The following is a 27,200-nucleotide window of genomic DNA, read 5'->3' as shown; positions in this document are numbered from 1 at the left end:
TGTTTTTATGACAAAGTGAAAAGCACTGTTAATAAAATTGGATGAAGCATATCAATATACAGCTCTACCTCCAGGTATCTCTGTGCCAACGCAGTAAGGCAACATTTCCTTTCTTCCTTTTTGTGTTATTACTTTAAAACTACTCAGATTATTATGATGATGATGATGATGATTTAGACTGAAGATGAATCAAAAACAGCCCTAAAGGGAGACTTTACATTGGACAATAGTCTAAGGTGATACTATGTCAAGCTGTGCGTCCCTCAGCTAGTTGCTGACATCTTCTGCCCCCAAGTGGCCAAAATGTTTATAACTGCAGCTTTAAAATGTGCACTAGGCCACAAATAGAATTGTGACACTTCACTAATTGTAATGTATAGTAAGAGCTTTACGATAATGCTTTATATATTACAATTGATATTCTGAAATACCACTGGAAAATGAAAGCTTGAGGGGGTGTATCACATTTAACGTTGTGTGGCGCAAATTTCATAGGGGATGGGCGAAAGAGTGATGCTAACACGGGGCTTTAGCACAACCTCCTTCCCGGGAGGCATTGAGAAGGTGAAGCGCTGCATGAGAGAGGTGAAGAACAGGAAGAGCTCCATCCTGGCCAAGTTCTCCCCAAGACACACCCGCTTACCTGTAGCAAAAATATGATGCAGTGCAATTTAACATACATAAACCAAAAAATTATATTTTATAATACAATTTATCTTCTGAACAAGTATGCTACATCTCTGTCTTGAGGAGTAGCTTCACTACAGTAGAGCCAAATAGGGATGTTTGTTAAATTAACACAAAATGCTTAAGCAAGTGGAACATTTCAACTTAATACTCATCAGGTGATATTTAAAAAAGCTAATTAATTATTTTCTGAAATAACAGCAAAACAAAATGCAGAGGGTATTAAAATGATCTGTCCTGTAATCTGTACAATCTCATCCATGACATTAAAATGTGAAATGGTACTTTCCAGCAGAGAAAGGGATGAAAGCAGCTCGCTTCAGAAACTTGCCCTCCTTATTTAAAAAGTGTCCCGGGTTAAAGGTGTTGGGTGTCTCCCACTCCTTCTTGTCGAACAGCGCTGATGTCAAATTGGGAATTACAGTAACACCCTGAAAATGGATTGGGATGACAGAGTTTACTGAAGAGCAAGTGTACAGTATATGTCATGGGACAAGGCAAAACACAGTATAAGAAATCACCTTTGGGATTGTGTAGCCTCCCAGCTCGAGGTCTCTGCTTGTGATGTGAGGCAGACTGAGAGGAACTATGTTTCCCATCCTCTGAATCTCATGGATGACAGCGTCAGTGTAGGGCATGTTTGCACGGTCGTCCATGGATGGCTGTCTGGACTGTCCAATCACTCGGTCTATCTCAGCCTGAACCTTTTCTGTACAACATCACAACAGAGAAGGGAACAATAAATTAGCCTCTAACAGTAACAGTGGGGCTCAGTAAGTGTAATTCAGGTGGGCAATTGTTTCAGCAAACTGCAAGTGACTTCTTGTCCACATTTGTTAGCTCCTACCCTGAATCTCAGTGTACTTTGCCATGTAGAGCAAACCCCAGCGCAGGGTGGTAGATGTGGTCTCTGTGCCAGCCCCAAAGAGATCAAACGAACACATCACCAGGTTCTCCTCATGAAAGCCATCATCCAGTGTTTCCTTTGTGTTCTAATGGTGAACATTTCCAAAATACACATTGGAATACTGCTAAATTTGATGTTTTTGAAATTTAAATGTAAAACATACATGTAAAACCTGACTACAAGAAGTACATGTGGTAAATAACAAAGGATTGTTTTCACTGCCAACTAATTTTCTAGGTATTTTCTCCATTACTCAATTAAAAATCTAGTCTATAAAATGTCATAAAATACTTAAAAATGCCCATCACAATTTCCTAAAGCCAAAAAATAGTTTACTTTGTCCAACCAACAATGAAAAACCCAAAGATATTTGGTTTACTGTCATATAAGACAAAGAAAAGCAGAATATTTATTTGCTTGTGTTACTCTACCCACCTTCTGAATCTCACTCAAATAATAGTCGATGAAGTCCCTGGGCTCAGAAGGGTCCCAGTCCTTCTTGTGCTCACTGATTTCAGCTTTCATGAACTCTATGAATTCACCATAAATCTTCTGAACAGTGTGGTGCGGCCCCGGCAAACGCCTCATCACCATGGGAAATGAATTGTACAGCTGTCAATATCAATGAGAAGGCTGAAAATGAGACTACTAGCAAGAACACATCTGTTTCTAGATGCAACACTTAATATTTGCAATCTGGAACATCAAAAGAACTAATGAATCCACAAACACTACAAATCAAAAAGCTTTCATTAATAGTTTAGCTTTCAAAAGCAGTACCTGTGACCAAATGGAGCCTTCTATTTGGGCCGCTCTGTCAAACAACTTCAAAAATTTTATAAACCTCTGATCACCGTAGTTGAAGCGATGACCAAAAACCAGTGTGGAGATGATGTTGGAGACAGCATTATTGATGGTGATGTGTGGATTGAAGGGTCTGCCTGGAGAGGTGATCACATGTCAAACCCATCAGGCGTTTACATATTTGACTTCAGTTCACTGCATCTCAACATTTCAGTGGGGATTTGTGCATCTGATTCTTTACCTTTATGATTATCAATTTCTCTGGACATGTGAGTGATTTCATCCAGTATGGAAGATTCCAGGGATTTCTTCCCAAGTCCAAAATATTTGAGAGTGAAGAGGGCGAATCGCCTTTGCTTTTTCCACATATGACCATTGGTAAAAATAATGCCTGAAGAGAAAAATGAGTTTGAGAAAAAAAAAGAGTTTGGATATAGAAAAAGAACCTTTGATATGAAAGACTTCATCCCTTAAAATGACTTTACTTCTACTTCAACAAAAATATTGTGTGTCACTATTTTTATTACACCAACAGTAGGAACTATCTATGCACTATTGCAGCCCTGGTGACGGAAATATGTTTTTAGGCTATAAGGTTAGAAATAAGTCTTTACCTAGTTTGGGGAGTACGTCAGCATGGAGTGGAAGTATTGGGCGGTCAACAAGGATGTCTCCTTTGGTGAGTAGACCTTCTTGTAGAGTGCTAATGCCATTCAACACTACCATCCAAGAGGGGCCCATTTTAAGGCTGAACACATTCCCATATGTCTCTGCTAACTGCCACAAGAAGAACACAGATGAAATAAACAGTGAGAAAGTAGTTAAAATTGCTGGTTAAAGTTGCTGTAAGAGTCAAATGACTTACATTTTGTATTACTTTTTTTTCCATTGGAAATTTGGATTTGACAACTGTTAATCTGAAAGCTTGAAAGTCACCTGACTATATAAGTATCATCAGTCAATATTTAAAATAAAATTCCTTGTGACACCCTGTGTTTTTCCCATAAAATCTAGCTTTATTCCAGCATGGGATTACTGGTTGTGTTGGACTTGGTGAAAAGTTCAGTGGTGGAAAGTAACAAGATTTGGCTTGTTACAACGTAAGCAGTGTCTATTCAATTCAATTACTTTTTTAGACCCAAAGAGATTATCTCAACATTTCACCAAAATATCAGAAGAAAGTCCAAAAATCTAAACCCAAATTTGTGTAGCACAGCTATTTGTCATCTCTGCCATCTCATTATTTATCTCCTCTGTTATCTCACAAACACTCCCTAATTGATTGTGTAACCCTTTGGAGGGGGCCCAGTCCTCTAAACCCCTGTAAATTTGTTACTGTGAGACAAGCTTCACCTTTAGAAGCCACAGCAGTAAAATGCTGCTTACGCACATGGATACATGAGTATTAGCAATTTAATAATGTAACACATAATATATGTTTACTTTTTACTTTTTGACTGCAGGTATTGGTTAGATGTAATAGATTCTTTTTACATTGCTGTATTGGTACCTTTATTGGCATAAAAGATATGAGTGGTTCTTGCCCCTAAGAGTTTTAAGAACTATTGAGATATTCATCTCATCTGAAGACAAATGTACACGTTATCTGAATCCTACCTTTGTCATTTCTCTATGGACATTGTTGAAGTTAATGGAGAACATATTCCCCACAAGAGGAAATGCCCAGGGTCCTGGAGGAAAGCTGCTGGGCCGACGGTTCCTTAAATACTCTGCTACAACCAAGAAGACCAGAGTGAAAATGAGCAGACTGCGGCTGTCCAGCCACAGCCACACAGAGGAAGCAGACACACCAGAGAGTAGATCCATCTTCACAACTTGCTGCCTCTTGATCTACTGGGAAATCTACAGTGTTGGCACTCTAGCTTTATATTTGCCTCTGGAGCATATCACAGAGGTAATAAAAACACATAAACCTCTCAGCTCAGTGACAAAGAGTAGGGTTGATGGCTGAGCTGTGATTGGCTGTTTCCTGACCTACAAAATCACTGAATGTGGGCAGAGGGTCATTGTCACTGTCCGGTCAAACACTTGTATCTCCAAAAAGGGAGACAAGCTTGTTCACATATTGACTCCAGTTGTTTTTGAGTTCATGAGGAAAGTTTTTTTTGGGACGGTATGGTGGTGCAATGGTTGCACTGTCACCTCACAGCAAGAGGGTTCCAGGTTTGAATCCCGGTCTGGACTCTTCTGTGTGGAGTTCTCCCTGTGCCTGTGTGGGATTTTTCTGGGTACTCTGGCTTCCTCCCACAATCCCAAAAACATGCACATTAGGTTAATTGGCTACTCTACATTGCCCCTAGGTGTGACTGTGTGCATGTGTGGTTGTCAGTCTATGTGTGTCGGCTCTGTGATTATTAAATCACTGAAAATATTAAACAAGTAAGACAGAAAAAGCCTAAGTAACCTAGTGAGTAAGTAAACCCTAAAACATTATATAATCATGAGTGATGAAAATGAGGAAAAATGAGGGTTATTGCTTTTTGTTGTATTTTTTTAATGTCAACATGTTAGCGTGATGTTGCACAAATTTCATATGGATGCGGTGCCAGAGTGATGCCAGAACGGTAGTCCATCATGGGCTTCACCCCAGCAGGCATGGAGAAGGTGAAGTGCTGCATGAAGGAGGTGAAGAAGAGGAAAAGCTCCATCCTGGCCAGGTTCTCCCCGAGACACACCCGTTTACCTGAGGCAGGAAAACAAACTGAGTCTAACTGAAAAAAAAAAAAACATTAGGCCCTGCTAGCGTCAACTAGTAGGGCAGAAATAATGATCAACACATCTCACTCATCATCTTTTCAACTCCTCCTGGAATGCCATGAGAATACCTTATAAGGAAAACAGATTACTGTCACTGCAAAACCAGAACAATGAAAAAAAAACCATCAGTCAGCATGTCAGTGTAGTGATCAGTGACACTCATCACAGGAGGGGCCCAGTTATAATCCCAGGCCTCAGTCCATACCAGTCCATATATGCTGGGACAGACTCCAGGTTCCTGAATAACTGAATAAAGTCAGTAGTAGAGTTGCTCCTCACCAGCAGAGAAAGGGATGAAAGCAGCTCGCTTCACAAACTTGCCCTCATCATTTAGAAAGTGTCCAGGGTTAAAGGTGTTGGGCGTCTCCCACTCGTTCTTGTCAAACAGCACCGAGGTCAAATTGGGAATTATTGTAACACCCTGGTGAGATTTCAGAAATACACAACATGAAATGTGACATAAAATCTGCATTTTTTTTTTTACTACACTAACATGACTAATTACCTTTGGGACTGTGTAGCCTCCCAGCTGGATGTCTCTGGTGATGACATGAGGCACGCTGAGGGGGACTATGTTGGCAATCCTCTGGACCTCGTGGATAACAGCATCAGTGTAGGGCAGGTTTGCACGGTCATCCATGGATGGCTGTCTGGACTGTCCAATCACTCTGTCTATCTCAGCCTGGACCTTTTCTGTGCAACAGGAGGGAAACTGACATTTAAACCAGTAACAAAGAGGACACAGTATTTTCTACACGTTGATGTTTGTTGCACAGAGTTGTTCATTCCAACTTAAAGACACTGGTGATTGCCCAATACAGTATGTATGTTAGCATGGGGTATTAGTAGTTACATGATGTATAACATGAGGTTAATGGATGTGAACTGGAAACACTGGTGTTGATTTTCTACTTTGTACAGAGCAAGAACAAGGACCATTGGCTCGGTCAGTGCTCTTACCTTGGATCTCAGGGTACTTCACCATGTAGAGGAAAGCCCAGCGCAGGGTGGTGGATGTGGTCTCTGAGCCAGCCACAAATAGATCCAGGACACTCACAACTAGGTTGTCCTCATCAAAAGTGCTATCTGCCTGTTCCTTGTTCTGGGAATACATTCAAATACATGTGTTAAAACATGCTGCAATATAACTCACATCACTGCAGACTTTCAAAACCTTTTATGATGGTAACTTTGAAGTGAACTTTTATTTAGGGTAAAAAAAGGTAGGTAGGTATATGCCTTCTTCCCAAGAAACACAGTACATGCCAGTCACCTTCTGAATTTCAGGAAACACTGATGTAGTCTCTTTGGTCCGAGGGATCCAAGTTCTGTTTGTGCTCTTTAAGCTCTACTCTTATGAAGTCCATTACAACATTCCAGATGTGCTGAACTGTCTGATGCAAATCAACTAGATGTTACTGTAACTGTAGACATTCAAAATCTTTTATGATGGTACCTCTGAATTTAACTTTTATTAAAAGTAAAAATGTTTTTAATCTGTACTGGACAGCTGTGGAAATATTGTCCCGTCCAGTACTGTTTGTTTTGTTGAGTAAAAAAGGGGTGTATCCTGTTGGAGATAAGAGCTTTAAAGATAGCGCTGTAAGGCAGAGGCCATGGCAATAATACACATCTGGTCTTTGCACTTTTCACCACATACTAGTCAGGAGTGGTCCCACAATGAAAGGTCATGCCAGTACAACAAACTAACAGTAGATAGTTGTGGTGTATGTCATCTTCACAAGAAACACAGTATATGTATCTAGTGCCTGTCACCTTCTGAATCTCTTTCAGGAAACAGTCGATGTAGTCTCTCTGGTCTGAGGGATCCCAGTTCTGTTTGTGCTCTTTAAGCTCTACTTTTATGAAGTCCATTACATCATTCCAGATGTGCTGAACTGTCTGATGTGGCCCTGGCAAACGTCTCATCAGCAGAGGGAAGGAGTTGTAGAGCTGCAGAGTGGAATAAGAGCATGCTTATAACACATTTCATTGAAAGTGTTTCTATTTGTGACAGTTAATATTGATTTACCCAGTGGCTCTTGTACCTCTTACACATGAGTTGTGTGTGTATTAAATATGACATTCCTTTGCCTGAATAGAGCCACTGGCATGATAAACTGCTTCACAATAAGGAATGTGTTGCACAACAACAGTACAGAGAGGTATTGAGCAGTAGATTTAAATTCCAATACCTGTGCCCAAATGGAGCCTTCAATCTGAAGAATTCTGTCAAACAACTTCATCAATTTCATGAACTTTTCATTGCTGTACTCGAAGCGATGACCAAAAACCAGGGAGCAGATGATGTTGGAGACGGCTTTGTTGATGATGAGGTGTGGATTGAATGGTTTACCTTTGCCATTGAACAGGAAATTTTATGTAAATTCTGCATTTATTTATTATAAACATGTCACTGTGTGTCAACGATTTACCTTTATTGGCTTGGAAGTCTTTTGAACAATGTGTAAATTCATCCAGGATGTCAGGTTCAAGTGACTTCTTTCCAAATCCAAAATATTTGAGGGTTGAGAGTGCAAAACGCCTTTGTTGCTTCCAGATGTTCCCACTACTGAAAACTATACCTGATGGGAAATACACAGTGTAGGAATTGGCCCACTAGTGAAAGAAAGAGGTATAGATTAAAAAGTCTTCACCTGGTCAGTCAGGTGCAAAGTGCAGTCATGTAAATGTTAACTGCATCTATCCTGACAGAAATATCTGATCGAAAGGTTATTTAGCTGCATTTTCACATTACCAACAGAAACACCCCTCTAGATTAGCTTGTACATGGTACAATCCGGGTCCCCCTCTCTACTAACGCCTTTAGAACCTGCCACTTCCGGATTGGTAGTCGGAGCAGGAAAGTCTGCTCGAGGGTAATAACAGATAGATGTAAACTTTTAAAACATTTGGTAACAACAAGGACCTTCCTACAGGTAATCTAGAGTTAACCTGTGTATTTCTTTTCACTGGTTGTGATTACTACTCATCTGCATAGCCCAGCAAGCTGAAAGTCTTTAAATGTTAGCTAACGTTAGCTTGCCATGATAACGTAATGCTAATGGTGAAAACTGGGAATGATACATGGACACTGAAAAGAGTAGTGCAACAGTGGTGTTAACCTAGTGCAACAAGGGTAGCAACAATCCTATCAGCCAGTCAGATGGAATTACAAGTAGGGTGCACACAGCTCTTACACACAGCCAAGAGGTTGTGTGTAAGAGCTGTGAAGGAAGCCAAAACAAATTGTAACAGTGACTGGGGGGAAACAAGCAATGAATTGTGACTGTATTCACTTACTTTTCCTGTGTGAGTAGTTACATGGGTCACAAAGGCTGTGAACTGAGGACAGTGAGTACACAAGTTTGGTGTCTGTGTGTATGTTGTGCCCTCTCACCCAGTCCGTGCAGTGTGTCCTCTGTCAGAGGGAGATATGGGCGATCTGCCGAGCTGTCTCCCTGCGTTACCAGAGCTTCTTTCAGAATCTCCAAGCTGTTCAACACCACCATCCAAGTCTGGCCCATCCGCAGACTGTACACATCTCCATATTTCTCCCTTAACTGTGAGGAGGTTTGAGAGACAAGTCAGAGGCAAGGTGACTGATAAACCTTATAGCATTTTTAAAGGTACATTTTTGACATTAGTCAGTCTACCTGAGTCAGACTTTCATGGGCCCTGCTGTGGTCCACAGTGAGTATGTTGCCCACAATAGGAAATGCCCACGGCCCTGGAGGGAAACTGGCCTGCTGACGGTTCTTTACATAGTCTGCAGTGAGGATGAAAACTGCCATGAAGAGCAACAGACTTTTGAAATCCCAGTCAATATAGGATCCAATCATAGAAAGTATTGAATCCATTCTGCAAGCATGGACTAAAACCTGACTAACTGTGTTGTCCTTGCCTTCCCCTCCTATGAGACAGAATCACCCTTCTGTCTCCTGTGAGGGAGAAGCTTGCTATTGTTTGTTCTACTAGTTGTAGTGGACTCTGATCTCTTTATGCATGTGGATCTGATCTGAACAACTGTTAATCAGTGACCCTAAAATAATTAATGTATGGAATAACATTTGTTGAATGGTGTGAATGAAGTAAAGTGTGATCTTATGACGTATAGAAAAAAAATATCCAAATTAAAATGACCTGATTTCAAACCTTAATGTTCATTGTGTATTATTTTCTCCACATCCAAAACAACTATTTTTCTGTACACGAGTATGAGAATCATATCTGGCATGTTAATGTTAAAGTCTTTTCCTTCTGGATCCAAATGCAGGCACAGAGACAAAGACTGCTAAGGTTCAAACCAGATGGTTTGTTGTAACTAAAATGGTTTGAGAGTTTCTGTCATGAGCTTGGCATTCTGGTGGTTGTAAAGAGCCAGGTCTGCATGACTGACCAGGGCTGATCTAACCAACAGGCAGAGAGAGTGAATCCTCCGCGTAGCTGGTGACTGGTGTGGATCCTGACGAGAGGCAACCTGTGAATCTGACAGGTAGAAACAATGGTAAGGTCTCAGTAAAACTGTTAGTAACTTGAAAAGTATTAATGATTTAATATGTGAACATATAACAATATCAATCCCAAGGGCCATTTTGAGTAGTTTTGTAATGAAGGAGAGTGTACAGGACTTGTAATAGAGAATTTTTACATACCTATATTGGTACCTCTACTGAAGTAAAAAAAAATCTGAGTGATCCCTTGCAGTTGAATAACTATTAAGATATTCATCTCATCTGAAGATAAACGTACGCATTATCTGAATCCTGACTTTGTCATTTCCCTATGGACATTGTTAAAGTCACGGGAGAGCATGTTCCCCACAAGAAGAAAAGCCCATGGGCCTGGACGAAAGTTGCTGTGTTAACGATTTCTTATGACAGAGGTAATAAAAACACCTCTCAGCTCATTGATAAAGAGTAGGGTTCATGGCTGAGCCATGACTGACTGTTTCCTGGCCTATAATATCACTGAAAGTGGGCAAAGGGTCATCGTCACTGTCTGGTGAAACACTCATATCTCTTTAAGGAGAACAAGTCAGAGACAAGCTTGTTCACAGACTGACTCCAGCTGCTTTGTGAGTTCACCGGGAAAGCTTTTCTTTTGTATGCGTTCTTAAAAGTATGTCCAGATGACCATTACTGAGTAGTTATATTATGTAACAGTTATGTGCATAACATTAAATGTTTTATTTACAGACTATTTACCCAGGTGAGTTACAGGGTTTTTATATAACAGCAGCTTTAATCTTTGGCCTACTTCATAGAATTTGATTGTTAAAAATCAGTTTTGTCAGTTTAAGTACATAAATCAAACGTTAACATTGAACTTACGAAATATTAGGTGCACATATCATGAATATTTCTTTCTAATATTGGACTTCCTACTCCCTCTGGGGCATGTGTTAGACATGCAAAATATAACACCATACACATTTTTTTTTTAAACGAATGACACATTTTACTTTCACAGGAGCTAAAGTAGTCTAAAAACAGAGGTCTCATAGCCCACTTAGGAAGGTAACTTCCTAACTTTACACAGTTTTGCTTTCCGAAGAAATATCAGCAGTGGATCACATTTTGTCTACAATTAAAGCCAAATATCAGTTTGATATGTTCTTGAAACCCTAAAACATTATATAATCATAAGTGATAAAAATGAGGAAAAGGGGTTATTGCTTTTTAATGCATTTTTTTAATGCAAACATTAGCGTGATGTTGCACAGATTTCATATGGACACGGTGCCAGAGTGAGGCCAGAACGGTAGTCCATCATGGGCTTCACCCCAGCAGGCATGGAGAAGGTGAAGTGCTGCATGAAGGAGGTGAAGAAGAGGAAAAGCTCCATCCTGGCCAGGTTCTCCCCGAGACACACCCGTTTACCTGAGGCAGGAAAACAAACTGAATCTAACTGAAAATCTCTGTCCTCTGTTAGTTCAGAGGTGAAACTAATTAATGACAACAGTGTTGGTCATTCTCATGAGGCCTTTATAGGACATAGATGTGCTAATTCTTTGGGTCACCATTAGAAACTTTGTCCTAGCTAGTGGAAAGGCCAGAAGGTGACCAAGGTCATTAGTCAAGCCTGTCCCTGAATATGCTGGGACAGAATAAAGTCAGTAATAGAACAAGTGATAGAGTTGCTGCTCACCAGCAGAGAAAGGGATGAAAGCAGCTCGCTTCACAAACTTGCCCTCATTGTTTAGAAAGTGTCCAGGGTTAAAGGTGTTGGGCGTCTCCCACTCATTCTTGTCAAACAGCACCGAGGTCAAATTGGGAATTATTGTAACACCCTGGTGAGATTTCAGAAATACACAACATGACATGTGACATAAAATCTGCATTTTTCTTTTACTACATTAACATGACTAATTACCTTTGGGACTGTGTAGCCTCCCAGCTGGATGTCTCTGGTGATGACATGAGGCACGCTGAGGGGGACTATGTTGGCAATCCTCTGGACCTCGTGGATGACAGCGTCAGTGTAGGGCAGGTTTGCACGGTCATCCATGGACGGCTGTCTGGACTGTCCAATCACTCTGTCTATCTCAGCCTGGACCTTTTCTGTGCAACAAGAGGGAAACTGACATTTGAACCAGTAACAAAGAGGATATATTGTATTTTCTACAGGTAGATGTTTGCCCAATACAGTATGTATGTCAGTATGGGGTAGTAGTAGTCACATGATGTGTTACATGCAGCTAATGGCTGTGAACTGGAGACACTGGTGTTGTCTACACCTGCAAAATTCCCTCCAACAGATTTGTTTATTATCATCCATGTGCACATTACTGAATAAGAGTAAAGCATCAGTGCTCTTACCTTGGATCTCAGGGTACTTCGCCATGTAGAGGAAAGCCCAGCGCAGGGTGGTGGATGTGGTCTCAGAGCCAGCCACAAATAGATCCAGGACACTCGCAACGAGGCCTTCCTCATCAAAAGTGCTATCTGCCTGTCCCTTGTTCTGGGTATACATTTAAATATATGTGTTAAAACATGCTGCAATATAACTCACATCAACTTGATTTCAGTGCTGTTGCAGAAATTCAAAATTACATTCAATTCTAAACTTTTATTTAGAAAAGCTAATCTGGATTGAACAGTCTAACCATCTGATCATGTTTATTATCTTCCCAAGAAACACAGTATATGTATCTAGTGCCTGTCACCTTCTGAATCTCTTTCAGGAAACAGTCGATGTAGTCTCTCTGGTCTGAGGGATCCCAGTTCTGTTTGTGCTCTTTAATCTCTACTTTTATGAAGTCCATTACATCATTCCAGATGTGCTGAACTGTCTGATGTGGCCCTGGCAAACGTCTCATCAGCAGAGGGAAGGAGTTGTAGAGCTGCAGAGTGGAATAAGAACATACTTATAACACATTTCATTGAAAGTGTTTCTGTTTGTGACAATTAATATTGATTTACCCAGTGGCTCTTGTACCTCTTACACATGAGCTGTGTGTGTATTAAATATGACATTCCTTTGTCTGAATAGAGCCACTGGCATGATAAACTGCTTCACAATAAGGAATGTGTTGCACAACAACAGTACAGAGAAGTATTGAGCAGTAGATTTAAATTCCAATACCTGTGCCCAAATGGAGCCTTCAATCTGAAGACCTTTATCAAACAACTTCATCAATTTCATGAACTTCTCATTGCTGTACTCGAAGCGATGACCAAAAACCAGGGAGCAGATGATGTTGGAGACGGCGTTGTTGATGATGAGGTGTGGATTGAATGGTTTACCTTTGCCATTGAACAGGAAATTGTATGTAAATTCTGCATTTGTTCATTATAAACATGTCACTGTGCGTCAACGATTTACCTTTATTGTCTCTGAAGTCTTTTGCACAATGTGTAAATTCATCCAGGATAACAGGTTCAAGTGACTTCTTTCCAAATCCAAAATATCTGAGTGTTGAGAGTGCAAAACGCCTTTGTTGCTTCCAGATGTTCCCATTACTGAAAATTATACCTGATGGTAAATGCACAGAATTAAGAACCAGACTCTTTGTTTTTAGCACTTTGACAACAGCTAAAAACATAAAAATATGTAAGACATTATTTTGTAAGCAAAGTGTGTCTGTACCTTAAGAATACAACAGTCCGACGACAATGTTAAGAAAAGTCCATTTAAAAAAGCTAAGACAAACTGTAACACAGACTGGGGGAAAACAAGCAGTGTATCATTAAATGTATTCACTTCCTTTCCTGTGTGAGCAGTCACAGAGCTCTCAAAGGCTGTGAGCTGAAGACAGTGAAGACACAAGTCTTCCAACTGTGTGTATATGTTGTGCCCTCTCACCTAGTCCATGGGATATGTCCTCTTGCAGAGGGAGAAATGGGCGATCTGCCAGTGTGTCTCCCTGTGTTACCAGAGCTTCTTTCAGAATCTCAAAGCCGTTCAACACCACCATCCAAGATTGACCCATTCGCAGACTGTACACATCTCCAAATTTCTCCTTTAACTGTGAGGAGATTTGAGAGACAAGTCAGAAGCATGATGACTGATAAACTTTATAACAGAAAGATGAATCCTATCAGCTGACATGTTGCATTTTTAACGGTACATTTTTGACATTGGTCAGTCTACCTGAGTCAGGCTCTCGTGGCCTCTGCTGTGGTCCACAGTGAATATGTTGCCCACAATAGGAAATGCCCACGGTCCTGGAGGGAAACTGGCTGGCCGACGGTTCTTTACATAGTCTGCAGTGAGGATGAAAACTGCCATGAATAGCAACAGACTTTTGAAATCCCAGTCAATATAGGATCCAATCATAGAAAGTATTGAATCCATTCTGCAAGCATGAACTCAAACCTGACTAACTAACTATGTTGTCCTTGCCTTCCCCTCCTATGAGATAGAATCACCCTTCTGTCTCCTGTGAGGGAGAAACTTGCTTATATTTGTTCTACTAGTTGTAGTGGACTCTGACCTCTTTATACATGTGAATCTGATATCAACAACTGTTAATCAGTGACCCTAAAATCTAGATTTCTTTTTGGATGGTGTGAATAAAGTGTAATCTTATGAGATATAAGGAAAAAATAGCCTGATTCCTAAAATTACCTGATTCCAAAACTTAATGTATTTTCTCCACATCAAAAACAACTAATAAGGTTTACCAACGCCTACTGTCTACTGGAAATGTTTTTCTCTATATGAGAATGAGATTTCGACCTTGTCGACCTTGAATCATATCTTTGCCCAACGAGACTTTCACATGTGAACCACCCATCGTTTGATTCGAGGATGACCTGCTCAGCAGGCAGGGCAGGTCATCCTCGTTTGATTCGAGGATGACCTGCCCTGCCTGCTGAGGCACAGCTGGTTGTCAAAAGGACACCAAAGCAGACCTATGCTGCTGGTGTAATGCTACTTATCAACACATGGTGGCAGTATAGAATTTCATAATTTAGGCAAAGGGGAAGTAGATGATTCTGACTTCAAAGTAAAACATATTTTTCGCTTAAAAGTGATTTAAAAAACAACCAAGAGATCAGCAACTTTTAATGGGTAAAACTGCTACTGTGTGAGTGGAAGGGTAAATGGAAATGAAAACTAATGTCAACAAATTACCGAGACTTATTATCCTGCCCATGGACAGGAAAATAAATATGGAGCGATAATTGTCAGTTTAATAGCTTCAGGTCTGAGCCAAAAAATATTTGGTCAAAAGTGTATTTTCTTTAAATGTATAAATGAACCCCGCGGAAGCAGAGGTCGCAAACCGGAAACTTTTGCTATGAATGACCGTTGACCGGAAGCTGTGTGGTTTGTTTTCTCTGACTTGTTAGCTCGTGTGACCTGCTGTGTCCTCCAGTAGTCGAGATTTGACAGCCAGTCGTCTAAGGACAAGAACACCAAAATCATGGTTTTCGAGGAGAAGATGATCATGAACGGAGAGCCCGAGGATGTAAGTAGTGTTTACAGATTTAAAACAACTCTGCTACGCCAGTAACGTGTGGTTAATTTGGCTAGCAAGCTAACACAACTCGGCTAACTAGGCTACATCATCACCTAGCTTAAGTTAGCATTAGCCAACGTTAATGTAAGCGTCGTCGTTCAAAAATATGTCGAAGCTAATTCATTCAGCTGGATCGGATATACATTTTAGATCATCGTCTATAATGTTTGTTGGACAGCTTTTGAAGTTGTAATTTATTCAAAAAAGTAGCTAACATCTGTCTAATGCCTGGGGGGGAATGGTGTTAACTGATTTTGTCTTGTATGTCTGTTTCAGGAGGAAGAAGAGGAGGAGGAGGAGGAAGAAATGGTGGTATGTTCATCAAAATATGTTGACTGCCCCCCGCTGTTGCCTTTTTTATTGAGCTTATAAAATTGTCAGTCGAGGGGAATGGGTATTTAATTTGAAGAAGCTAGACGAAAAACGTAATAGAGAAGGGGACGTGTTTGACACCTCTACACTTCGCCATATGGCCAGTTAACCAGAGGTGGGGTCGTCTGAGGCTTTCTCCATTGCCTGCCTCTCCTCTTGGGACTAATGCTATAAATACATGAAGTATTGCTGCTTTCTTCATATTAAAGAAATCTCAAAACTCAACCCCCCCCCCCCCCCCCCCCCCCCCCCCGATTCCAAACATCACACAGCTTTATATGTTACACGTTGAGGGGACATGAGATTTCTGTGGGTGTATATTTGTGTGTCATTGTGGATAAAGGGAGTTGCACACTTATATTTTCAGTTGCAGGTTTAGTTTGTCCTCGTTGGTGCCCATGGGGGCGATTTAGTGTAGTTCTGATCATCTCCTCAATGTGTGTCTCCTCCTGAACGACACCTCTCGGGGTAGGTATTCTGAATGCTGTGTGTTCTGTTTCAGGATCCTCTTGAAGTTGTGCGACAGAAGTGTGCTGAGACGGAGCACTGCATCCACACCCAGGAGCGTCTGGAGCAGTGCGAGACCAGAGTTGGCTCTCGGTCTTCAACGGAGGAGGATTGCACCGAGGAACTGTTTGACTTCCTACATGCTCGGGACCACTGTGTACGTGAGACATTCACCTTCTGGTCCAAGACACAAAAAAACATCCCAAAGCAGAAAAAAAAAAAAGTTATTTTTTTTTCCAAAAGGCTTTTATTAAAGTTTTTTTTTTGCTTTTCAAAATTACATAAGGCTCTTTAAGTTACCTTACCCTGCACTGGATGCATTATATTTTCATAAATGAATTACCTCTCATGTTCTCTCTCTAGGTGGCACACAAGCTGTTCCATTCTGTCAAATGAAATCCCTCCGGGTTGTTGCACCGCTGACTGACTCATTCTTCAAATATTGCATTGTGAGGAGAACATGGTTTTAAATACATCCATATGTGGATCTGCTGTATGTTTTAACTTGTATGTATAGTATACTGTATCTGCTTATGTGAAGAAACCTAAATATTTAACGAGGTACTCTGAGTCAACATTTCATTAAAGTGGATGGCTTGAAAACCTTATCTTGTGTCACAAGTTTATTGTATAAGTATACGGGTTTGTAAATGATTATTGTAAAGCTGAACCTATGTAGAGTGATGAATTTAGGATTACATTTTAACAACACGTACACATACCTTTCTGGACAAACTTAGCTAATTCTTACATAAATTAGGGCGTGGTTACGTTGCGTGACAGCCCCATAGACCGGCACTGGCAGTTACCTCTTTGCTAAAGCATTGGCTGAGCTAGGCGGCTCCATCCAGAGGCCTCCGGCTACCTCCAGCGGTTGACAGGGGCAGCAATGTTCGTGTTTGTTTGCCAATGTTCGGATAGGTTTTTGTGACATATAGGGCTTGTAGTGTAGACTGTACTAACCGACCGTCGAAGGAGTCTGTGTTGCAGTTTTTTGGGTAAGTAAATTTCTCACTATTTTACCTGGATGTTTGCACTAATTGGCATGTATTAGCATATTTTGCCGCTAGCTTTTGACTTAATTGGCGATTTATGGTCGCTGCTGATACAGATAGAGGACTGGAGCAGCTAATGTTAGGAACGCTGTTGCGGTGTGTTCAGTGCTCTCAGAGTCCGTTTATTGCGGGAATGCTAGGCTACAATTTTATTTCGTCTCATTTTTCTGTTTAAAAAGTCCGACATTGCATGGACAGAGCAGCTCCGTCAGTAAGCGGCTGCTGTTGTTTGTGTGCTGCTGTAACTGTAAGTGGATAGTGGATGGAGGCAGCGGTGAAAGCCGGTAAATTTTAAATATTAAACATTTTAATATATTATTATTACTATCAATATGTTTTATTGTTATCATTAATAATAATGTCGATAATAATAATAATGTTTTTAGTGGTGGATGTAGCTGCGTGTAGCTGCCGCTTAGCTTGTTAGCCTGGCTGATTAGCTGTTTAGCCTTAGGCTAGCTCAGTTGCTCCGAGCTAAGTGGCCGGGTTCTCGGCCGGCTGACCCATAGAGTAACCGCCTCTTCGCCAAATATGGAAAGTACACTCCCACTAAAATCCAAGATGGCGCAGCTCAAATGCGCATGGTTTGGTCACAAAACCGACTCCCCGAAACCAATGGGTGACGTCACGGGTGCTACGTCCATGTCTTATACAGTGTATGGTCCCTTACCATTGCTCTCATAGGCGGGCTACAGACGCAGACCCATGTCAGTTCTCCATCTCGGAGAACGCGTTGTTTGGGCAAAAAAGGTTGTAGCTCGTTGTCTGCCTTTCTAAGGCTGTAAAGAGGCGTCGTATGTGTTTTCACAACGCGTCGCTTATGACTTATTGAGACGCGACGCTCGGATCTGTGAACATCTTTTCCAACTTTACCGCCTGTTGACTGCACTGCTCTGTCAATTGCAATAACAACAGGTACATGGTGTCACAACAGGCTGTGTGTTAGCCTGAGCTGGCCTGCGTTCAAACCCTTGCAAGACAAAACAGGAGAACCATGGAAAAAGTGAAACAGGTCCTTCAGGGAGCGGAGCTGGACGGCCGGACTGCGGCTTTGCTGACGGGTGCAGCCTGCGGCGTGGGAGCTCTGGTGGTGCTGGTCCGGAAAGTCACCAGCCGCCGAGAGACAAAGGAGAAGATCCAGAGAGCCAGAAACCGGCGGACCGACAGTCTGCAGCGGGCCGAGGAGGCTGTGCTCCGGTACAAGGAGTCGGTGAGAGTTAGCTAAAGTTTTGGAGCTTAGGGTTTGTCTGTGTGGAGGGAAAGAAAGAAAAAACACACACACTTACATGCTTTTATTTCAGTTCAATGCCTAATTAAGTTATTTTAGGTTACATAAATGGTATAATCTGTCGACATCTCGTTTGTGAATATCATTACCTATCTATATCTACACACACACACACATATATATATCTGTCAGTTCCAATAACAACAGGTACATGGTGTCACAGCAGGCTGTGTTAGCCCGAGGACACTTGAAGCACAGTGTATGTGTGGACATGCAACTGAAATTTGTCTAAGACCTTAAGCTAATTTTGAAAATGAGTTACTATTATTTGGTGTGTGAACTCACTGTAATTACTTGTTGTCTTACTTGTGTGTGTGTCTTCTAGCATCCAATGACTGACTCTGCTGTCATCTTGATGCTGTCTCTTTCTGAGTTGACAAAGCGACTGCAGGAGGGCTCGCTGAGCCCGGAGGAGGTGTTTTACACTTACATGGAAAAGGTTCTGTACCCAACATAACAGCTCATTTATAACACATCAACACAGAAGAACAACCGTGGAAATAAGTTATCAAGTTTAATTTTCACCGATCTACGTCAGTGTTGTATTTGTGCCTTATTCAAGTTTGGAATATTGATTATAAAAATCATGAAGTGAATCATTATCTCTACAGGGATAAAACTTAGAGCTGCTAACAGCCTTTGTACTTAAATCGGGTTTGTGTACCAACACATTTCCAATTTTATACACTTAATCTAAGTAAAACCTTGAATGTAACCTTGTACAGTATTTACAGTCATTCCTTCAAGGCTATTTGCCCAAAGTAGATTCAGTTCTGTTATTAAGCAAATATTTATCTACTTGCTTGCCTTTCGTTAGACTTTCATGTTTTACATAATCTGCTTTTTGGAGGACAGGTGTACATATGAACCTGTCTGTGCTGTTTTTTCTCTTCTTTTTTTGACAGACTCTGGAAGTAAACCAAAAGCTGAACTGCTGCACAGGGATTTTGCTGGAAAGTTTTGACCAGCTAAAAACTACTGGCTCCAAAAAGGACGGCCTCTTGTATGGAATTCCAGTTAGCATCAAAGAAAACTTCGGATACAAGGTAATTTGTGGTTGTATGTTACACTGACAGTGTTTTCTAATATGCATGCACTCGTAGAAGTAGTTCAGGTTTATGTCTTTAATGTGCCATAATCCGACACTGCTCCCTTTGTTTACTCTCATTTTACAACACAAGAATCATGACTCGTCTTGTGGTATGATCATTAATCTGGACCAACCAGCCCAGAAGGACAGCGTGCTTGTTGACGTTCTGAAGAGACAAGGAGCTATTCCCTTTGTGAAAACCAACTTACCCCAAGGCCTATTAAAGTAAATCATTCCTAAAATCAAGTTACCACAAAGTAAAGTTGAGGCATTATGTTAAACACTACACAGTATCACGAATAGATGTGCAAAGGCCGCTATGCTTGTTACTTATCAGTGATTTTCTTTTATTGCCTCATCTCCAGTTATGAATGCAGTAACCCAATTTATGGGCAGACCCTGAACCCCCATAACCTCCAGAAGACCTGTGGAGGTTCGTCTGGTGGAGAGGGGGCTCTCATTGGGGGAGGAGGCTCTGTGCTTGGTTTAGGTAGTGATATAGGGGGCAGCATCCGTATTCCTGCCTCTTTCTGTGGGGTCTGTGGCTTCAAGCCAACAGCGGGTCGGCTAAGGTGAGTGTTTCTACTTCAGCCAGTTTTATGGAGTATCACGGTGCAGTCATGACACTTTGCAGTTAACTTTTATCGTTACTTTGTCGTTTCTTTATGTCTTGGTCAGTTCACAGGGTCTGAGGTCCTCTTGTCAAGGACAAAAGTCAGGTATTGGCAAATACATTATATATACATACAGTAAATGTCACCATCATTACTTAAAAATACTAAGCTGCTAAATCTGGCTACTGTTTCTTACATTTCTTATGAATTCAGTACTGTCATCTCCTGGACCCATTGCGAGAGATGTGGACAGTCTAGCTCTTTGTATGCAGGCTCTGCTGTGCGACCACCTGTTTTCCATGGACCCCACTGTGCCACCCATACCTTTTAATGTGCAGGTGTGTCATTAGCCTCAGATGATACATCATACCACACTATCTGTCCTTTAACCCTCTGATCAGATTAAGGAACTCCCCCCAAAAAATGATATTGAAAATGAAATCGATGAGAAAACATGGAATGGAAGTGGCTTCATATCATGACTCATTGCTCAGTTTATCACAGTTTCACATCAGATTTTTTTTGTTTCCTACAAAAACCAAAGTGTAAAAATACAGGGATTTGTATGCCAGACTACTTGTCAGAGACCAGTATCTTCCTGGTGAGTCTGCTGGTTTTGACTTGACACACCTGTCAGAAACAAAAAGGTGTTGCCAAATATTCCAAAGTAGTTTCCTTTATGTAACTGTGTTTGAAGCACAGGGAAAGGAAGCATGCAGCTAATTCAGTGGTAATCATTTGAAATGTTGCTTGGTGTAAGTCTCTCCTGGTGATGAAATCTCCCTTGAGTTCACTCATATAAGGTGCAATGGAAACATGAAGGCACATTATTATCCATGTCCATATTTATCTTGAAATGAATCTATTTAGATGTGTTTCCACTCAAATGTTTCACAGAGTGAAAATGTGTTGTCCCCAGGTATACCAGAGCTCCAAACCTCTGAGGATTGGTTACTTTGAATGCAATGGCTACATGCAGCCGTCTCCGAGCATGGCCCGGGGCGTCAGAGAAGTCAAAGCACTGTTAGAGCAAGCAGGCCACACTGTGAGACCAAACCACACACTGACACACACACTGCATAATCTACGACCACCAAAAATATGTGATATGAGCTGCATGTTTTTAATGCAGTCACTTTTTTTCCCCTTCGTTTCTTACGTGCCATAGTTGGTTCCCTACAGTCCTCTGAGGATCAGTCACATTGCCACTGATCTGTTGGTAAAGGGCATCCTCGCAGATGGAGCTTCCACCCTGCTACAGAAACTGTGAGTTGAATTTCCCTTTAAGATCAGTATAGGTATTTATCAGGCTAAATAATTTGTATCACAAAGCTGTGATACTAGTTTTTGTTTCAGACTGTGTTCTGAAACTTTATTAGACCTCATGTAGCTGTGTTCAATTATAATAAACCTTAGCTCTGAGCAGGTTGTTCCATTTTATGCCAGTGGTCTTTTACTGATTCTGTTACAGGGAGGGAGGACCTCTGGACCCCTGTCTCAGAGCACAGGTTTTGCCTTACTATCTTCCTAAGTGGTTGAAGAAAACCATCTCATTCCTCTTAAAGCCCCTGGTGAGCTAAAGACAATATAAATCTTCCTCTGGGACAATGAGTATGACATTAGTTTGAAAATGATCTAAGTTATTGACTATTTTCAGCTGTAATTTGTCTTAAAGTGTGTTTCATGTTACACCTTTGCAGTCTCCTCGTGGTTCTGCCATCTTCACTGCCATCTGTGGAATTGGGTGAGAGAGTTGTCTTGAAGTTAACAGTTTGTACCTGAGGTTTTGTTAAATAATCACTCATTGCATGTGATGGGCGAAATGCCAGAACATACTGAGCCTTTCTCTGGTTTATTTTTAGATCCGTTTCAGATCTGTGGAAGCACCATGCTGCTGTTGAGGTACTGTTAGCTGTCACCTACTGTGACTTGTGCAGCAACAGATACATATAAGGGAAAATGAATTCTCATGTGTTTCCATTAGGACTACATTCAAGAAACGATCGCAGATTGGAGAAGATACAACATAGACGTGCTGCTGTGCCCTATGATCGGACCAGCCTACAACCACTTATACTGTGGCAAGAATACCAGTACGGTATACTGATCTGATGTTTGTCAAATACCTGATACTTGATAACCTCTGTTATCTGTAATCTTGAGTGCTGTCTAGTAACTATTTTCTGAAAAGTAAATAAGAGGTGAGAGGTGTTCTGCCTTTGCTGATAGTTTCCATAGACTATCGATATCTGTACAACACAAAAAGCATAAACTGACATATTGTAGTACTGCAAAAATGGCTAAAAACAGCATAACATCACTTCCTGTGATGTTACTCCATTCTCACTGTGGTCACTGAACAAGAAAGTGTAACTGAATTTGTGTAGAAATTCACAGTTTCACACATAAAATTGCCATTTACACATGAAAGTCATCATGTTCTTTGAATAATTACCTTGAAATACATACAGGAATCTGGCTTAATTATTCTCCAAAAATTACGAAAATCCCAGAAAAAATGGTAAAACACTTTCTACACGGTACATCACCATACTCATGATGAACATACAGAAAGGCAATAATGTTACTATATGAAACCCGGTGTAACATAGTGAATAACCTGTTTCTATTTTCTGTCCTTCCAGCTATTCTGACATACACAATGCTTTACAATCTCCTCACCTTTCCTGCCGGTGTGGTTCGTGTGTCCACGGTGACGGCAGAGGATGAGGAGGAACTCAAGCACTATAAGGGCATTTATCAGGACTATTGGGACAAGCTCTTCAAACCGGTAAGAAAAACATGCCAATGAGAGGTGACAGTTGTCCTACTCTGTTGTTTATTCAGTGTCTTAAATAAATGCAAAAGAAGCAACTTAAATTGTTCTAAAAATGAAATTATATCCATAGATAGCCTACAACCTTATGAGACCCTGGATGCAAATGGACACCCACCTGCATAAGAACGAGTCCCCAAAATAACTTTTGCATTTCTTGGTTGTCACTTTGTAGTAATTGTAGTCTTTTTGTGTATATGTTTTGCAATCGTCTTGGGTCTCTTTGTTATCGTTTGCATGTTCTTGTAGTCATTTTACCTCTTTGTGCTCTTTGGTGTTTGCTGTTTTGCATTTCTTTTTAGTTTAGTTGACCACTTTTTGTGGTCATTTTGCGTCTCTTTGGAGTTGTTTGATTGACTTTTCAACACAAAATATTAACAGTCACTTCAGAGACACTGGTTGGGCAAAGATGTCATCCTTCCTACACTTCTGTTCCTGTGTTTCACCCCAGACTGTGTCAGGCCACATTAGTGACTCTCTTGGAACTGTAGTTCAACAGTTGGTCAGTAGGTGGAAGCAGAAGACTGTGGTTGCTCTGGTTACTGACTGTTGGCTGACCAGACTCTGTGTTTGTGTTCAGGCTGTAGCTGGAGGCGAGGGTCTGCCTGTGGCAGTGCAATGTGTCGCCCTGCCATGGCAGGATGAGCTCTGCCTGCGCTTCATGAAGGAGGTGGAACAACTGGTCCAACAGAGCAAAAAGTGAAGCCTGGAGGCCTCAGGTGGAGCCTCGAACATCCGTGGCCTCAGGTTAAATTTGCTTTGAGTACAGCCAGTGTACTGATTGTGCAAACACAATGAGCCAGACTCCAGAACCATGTTTAATAAAGGTGCTTCTTGAAATAGTGACTAATAACTCCAAAAAACAATATTATTGTTAACACAATCACAACAAATTGAAATATGAATAAAAGCTAACACAGTTTTTAGTGTTTTTGGAAAAGGTACTTGAGTTTTTTAAAAAAGATCAGATAATTTGAGTTTACTCCTCTTCTCAGGCATTTTCTGCTCTTTGGCTTTTTGGGTCATAATAAAGATACGTAGACTAAATGTTAACCGTTAAACCGAAGACAGTCGTCAGGTTCACTGTTAAAATCTGCTTTTTTTACTTGTGTTTAACTCATCAACAGACCTCAAGATTTTAACATTTCATTTAAATTGTATTTTGTTTTTAATAGTCTTATAAGTAACAGTTCAACTGTTGACTCTGACAATAATAATTATATGTTCCTTATGCTTTTTTGTTTGTTTTTTTGTGCTTTTTCTTGTGATGAATTTTTGGATGCAGACTTGCATTAACAGGTGTGAAATAAGCGTTCTGTTCTGTTTTGCCAGAACCAGCACGTCGTAGAATAACCTGAATTTCCATCATTATAAGGTAAAGGGGCACTGTGACCACAAATTAGAATTTATAATTAATATTTCTCTTGCCTATAATGATGTGATGTCTATGAATAAAACAGTTACTGGTTTCTGACAGAGGAACACCCACTGTTATTTTTTTCCCGCACTAGAAGTGTTGAAATTGTTTTCAGATGTTGGAAGTCAACACGTCAGCCGTCACATACGCTGTTCAGGTAAGACGTGATCCACTGTTCCTTTCACTGTTCATATGTCAGGATGAAAAAAATTTAATATGTTGTTTTTCATTTCATATTCAGCTTTTCAAACCTGTGCATTCAGTCCTTTTTTGCCCTTTAATATTTTATGAACTAACTAAATATAGTGTGGTGCCTGTTCAGGGCACCCAGCAGCTGTGAGAGCACACAACCTCTTCCTTTACCTTCTTCTTTACCCTCTACCCTCTCCATCACTGTGCCACAGATGAGCGCAGATCATTTTCATTCTTAGTGTGAGTGATTGTTGCACCGATGCCATAACATGAAACAGAAAAGAGATAAAGAAGAGTAATGACACATGGCGGCTCCATCTACGAGGCCAGCGCACCATGTCGTCATATTGTGATTACCCTGTGCTATTGTAAATATGTGTTTCTGTTGGGTTTACATAAATTTACATATGTTTTAAAACTCTCCTGGGATGGGAAACCATTAGGGACAATGTTAGTGTTTTCCATTACAATTGCCCACGTTTGCACTGGTGTCTCATTGAATGGAAATGGCCGTGTGCGTGCGGTAGAGGAAGGAGGGCACATTAGGTGAGGAGGAGAGCTGGAATTGAGAGGTTGTTCTTAGCATTATCTGTGGCACATAGAGAGAGGGTGTGTGGCTCTCGCTGTGCCACTCAGTCAGGGAGCATTAAGCTTTAAGAGGCAGTGAAGAGACTCAGGTCTTCAGAGGGAACTTGACATTGTTCATAAATCCCTCAGGATCTGAGACAGAAGCAATGACATGCACACACACATATGCACAAATTCAGCCTTCAAATTGGCCCATTAAATACATTTACCAATTACAGTTAGGCAGTTGTGTGTATTATACTGTATTACACATATTAAAATCAATTTAAACATTATTTATATAATATAGCACAGGTGATCATATCACAAGTGATATAGTGCAAAAGATTATTTATTATTTTGGTTAATTCAACAGTTTAAACAGAATATACATATTTACAAGAAAAAGGATGATTGAACTGATGTTTCCAGGTAATCCTAAAATTACACAAAGCATTTACATTTTAATAAATGCTAATTCATCTATAAATACCCTTGATAAATGAAAAAATACCTAATGACAGCAAGCCAGCTTATACTTTAAAATCTAACATAACATCTCTTGATTACCCAGTTCCTGGACTGAAATGCATTAGTAAAAACATGAACCCACAACCTCATTTAATAGAACTTTTTACAGTTTTTTTTCCTTCTTTTTTGTCAGAGAAGACATTTTGACATTTTGTCACAGTATAAGTAAAAGACAGATGACTCAGTGACGACTGTATTCCATTTAGCTGCTTCAGTTTCAGGGTCCTCGTATTGTCATGGCTTACAACACTTGAACTGAACAGAGCCATTGTTAATATTATTTAATGTTATTAGACATTACATTTATTAATATTAATATTATTTAATGTTATTAGACATTACTAATATTTCCGTATATATTTCCTACGCGTTTCCTAAGTGTTTCCTGTGAATAAGGGCCTGTTAAACAAAGATGAGGCCATGTCAAATCCACTGAATCAGCTCTTACTATAACAGCTATCGTGATACTAGTTGCAATATAAATATTCCTACTGTCCAAATTCCTCAGTATGTTAAAGCCACATCAAAACAGAACTACTCAAGATTCATATTTGAGCTAATGCAAACAAAAGTTCTATTAAATAATCTCGATATTAAATCAACTGGCTTGAAAATGTCTCTAGTCCTGTTGATCCCACTCACGATAAACGCCCAGTTATATGGCTTTCATAACTTTTAGCTATTTTCAGCTCATCCCTCTGGTCTGCATGTCTATGTGTTTGTCCGCTGTGGCTCTCATCGAGCCCCGATTTAAAACAAATTGCTGCTGAGTGCTGCTGCATATTTTAAAGCTTTGAATGGTTTTACCACCAGTGCACAATTTTAAGTGAAAGTAAAACCTTGTCAGTATAACCAGTATCAGTCCAAGAGTAACTTATAATGTCATGTTGTAGTCGTGATGCTATAAATAATACTGAGCTAGGATTTAACATCACAACTTGCAAAAGAAAGTGAGTGAAATAGTTTGATAAGTTAGATGTAGAGGGCATCTGACCAAAGCTCAGCCTGCTGTAATCGTACAGCAGAACGGTTAAACAGCCCTGGCAGGCCAAGGTGCTCTTCTCATGTAACGTCTCATTGATAAGAGCAGCAAACACCTCATTTACAGGAACCTTAGGCTGTAAGATCAGGTACTTTAAAAGCCATCCAAACACATTCAGACCCTGCCTGTGTGCCAGCAAATAAAACACCTTGATATCGCCACAACTAAACTAGGATGATTCTGTCTTAATGTCCCATTTCAGGGACCAAGGAGCCCATAGTCTTTATGGCTCCACAGAATTGCAGGTAGTAATGTTTGACACAGCAGGGCTCCAGCCTTTCAGATGATCAAAGTGACAAGTTCAGCCTGCAACCAGAGCCACTTACAGGAGACATCAAGAAGCAGCAAGATTGGCAGCTTTTAGGTCTTTGGTCCATTTCATCAGCCATTACTACCAGCAGAGGCGACACGCTGTGGAGGACTAGTGGGAGGAGGGGAAGGCAGATTAGCAGACAGCTGATACAGGTGTATAGGCGGTATCAAACAGCAGCTCTGTCAATACAGCAGGCTCCGAATTTCTTCAGAAGGAGCTGGGATCCCCAA

The 27,200-nt window shown here is 40.7% G+C and overlaps 5 protein-coding genes and 1 long non-coding RNA gene across 6 annotated transcripts; 3 read left to right on the top strand and 3 right to left on the bottom strand.

Annotated features, from left to right (window-relative positions):
• Positions 1-8: 8 nt before the first annotated feature.
• Positions 9-4,326, bottom strand: LOC121182964 (cytochrome P450 2J6-like). Its single transcript, XM_041039667.1, has 9 exons — positions 4,016-4,326; positions 3,013-3,175; positions 2,640-2,789; positions 2,375-2,535; positions 2,030-2,206; positions 1,535-1,679; positions 1,209-1,396; positions 977-1,118; positions 9-643 (listed from the first exon to the last, which is right to left on the bottom strand). Exons 1-9 carry the CDS (start codon positions 4,223-4,225, stop codon positions 468-470), a joined length of 1,512 nt encoding a protein of 503 aa, XP_040895601.1. The 5' UTR covers positions 4,226-4,326; the 3' UTR covers positions 9-467.
• Positions 4,327-4,899: 573 nt separating this feature from the next.
• Positions 4,900-9,036, bottom strand: LOC121182966 (cytochrome P450 2J6-like). Its single transcript, XM_041039669.1, has 9 exons — positions 8,833-9,036; positions 8,577-8,739; positions 7,612-7,761; positions 7,372-7,532; positions 6,953-7,129; positions 6,137-6,278; positions 5,682-5,869; positions 5,456-5,597; positions 4,900-5,102 (listed from the first exon to the last, which is right to left on the bottom strand). The coding sequence occupies exons 1-9, from the start codon at positions 9,034-9,036 to the stop codon at positions 4,927-4,929; spliced, it is 1,503 nt and encodes a 500-aa protein (XP_040895603.1). The 3' UTR covers positions 4,900-4,926.
• On the top strand, positions 8,650-13,288 carry LOC121182968. The gene is made up of 3 exons (XR_005894179.1): positions 8,650-8,774; positions 9,597-9,683; positions 10,902-13,288. It is a non-coding gene; the product is annotated as an uncharacterized LOC121182968 (long non-coding RNA).
• LOC121182965 (cytochrome P450 2J6-like) lies at positions 10,848-14,063 on the bottom strand. The gene is made up of 9 exons (XM_041039668.1): positions 13,772-14,063; positions 13,484-13,646; positions 13,004-13,153; positions 12,764-12,924; positions 12,345-12,521; positions 11,998-12,139; positions 11,552-11,739; positions 11,327-11,468; positions 10,848-11,058 (listed from the first exon to the last, which is right to left on the bottom strand). Exons 1-9 carry the CDS (start codon positions 13,973-13,975, stop codon positions 10,883-10,885), a joined length of 1,503 nt encoding a protein of 500 aa, XP_040895602.1. The 5' UTR covers positions 13,976-14,063; the 3' UTR covers positions 10,848-10,882.
• Positions 14,064-14,938: 875 nt separating this feature from the next.
• Positions 14,939-16,633, top strand: LOC121183383 (cytochrome b-c1 complex subunit 6, mitochondrial). The gene is made up of 4 exons (XM_041040430.1): positions 14,939-15,095; positions 15,423-15,458; positions 16,021-16,182; positions 16,389-16,633. The coding sequence occupies exons 1-4, from the start codon at positions 15,051-15,053 to the stop codon at positions 16,419-16,421; spliced, it is 276 nt and encodes a 91-aa protein (XP_040896364.1). The 5' UTR covers positions 14,939-15,050; the 3' UTR covers positions 16,422-16,633.
• A 1,137-nt stretch (positions 16,634-17,770) lies between these two features.
• On the top strand, positions 17,771-24,377 carry LOC121182816 (vitamin D3 hydroxylase-associated protein). The gene is made up of 15 exons (XM_041039416.1): positions 17,771-18,290; positions 18,694-18,807; positions 19,274-19,414; positions 19,550-19,683; positions 19,824-20,030; positions 20,137-20,177; positions 20,286-20,410; positions 20,992-21,117; positions 21,241-21,338; positions 21,544-21,643; positions 21,773-21,816; positions 21,935-21,974; positions 22,057-22,165; positions 22,718-22,863; positions 23,489-24,377. The coding sequence occupies exons 1-15, from the start codon at positions 18,075-18,077 to the stop codon at positions 23,609-23,611; spliced, it is 1,764 nt and encodes a 587-aa protein (XP_040895350.1). The 5' UTR covers positions 17,771-18,074; the 3' UTR covers positions 23,612-24,377.
• The last annotated feature ends 2,823 nt before the right edge of the window (positions 24,378-27,200 follow it).

This window comes from Toxotes jaculatrix, chromosome 6 (assembly GCF_017976425.1).
Source record: "Toxotes jaculatrix isolate fToxJac2 chromosome 6, fToxJac2.pri, whole genome shotgun sequence".
Classification (NCBI taxonomy): domain Eukaryota; kingdom Metazoa; phylum Chordata; class Actinopteri; family Toxotidae; genus Toxotes; species Toxotes jaculatrix.
This window is presented reverse-complemented; position numbering and strand designations above follow the sequence as displayed.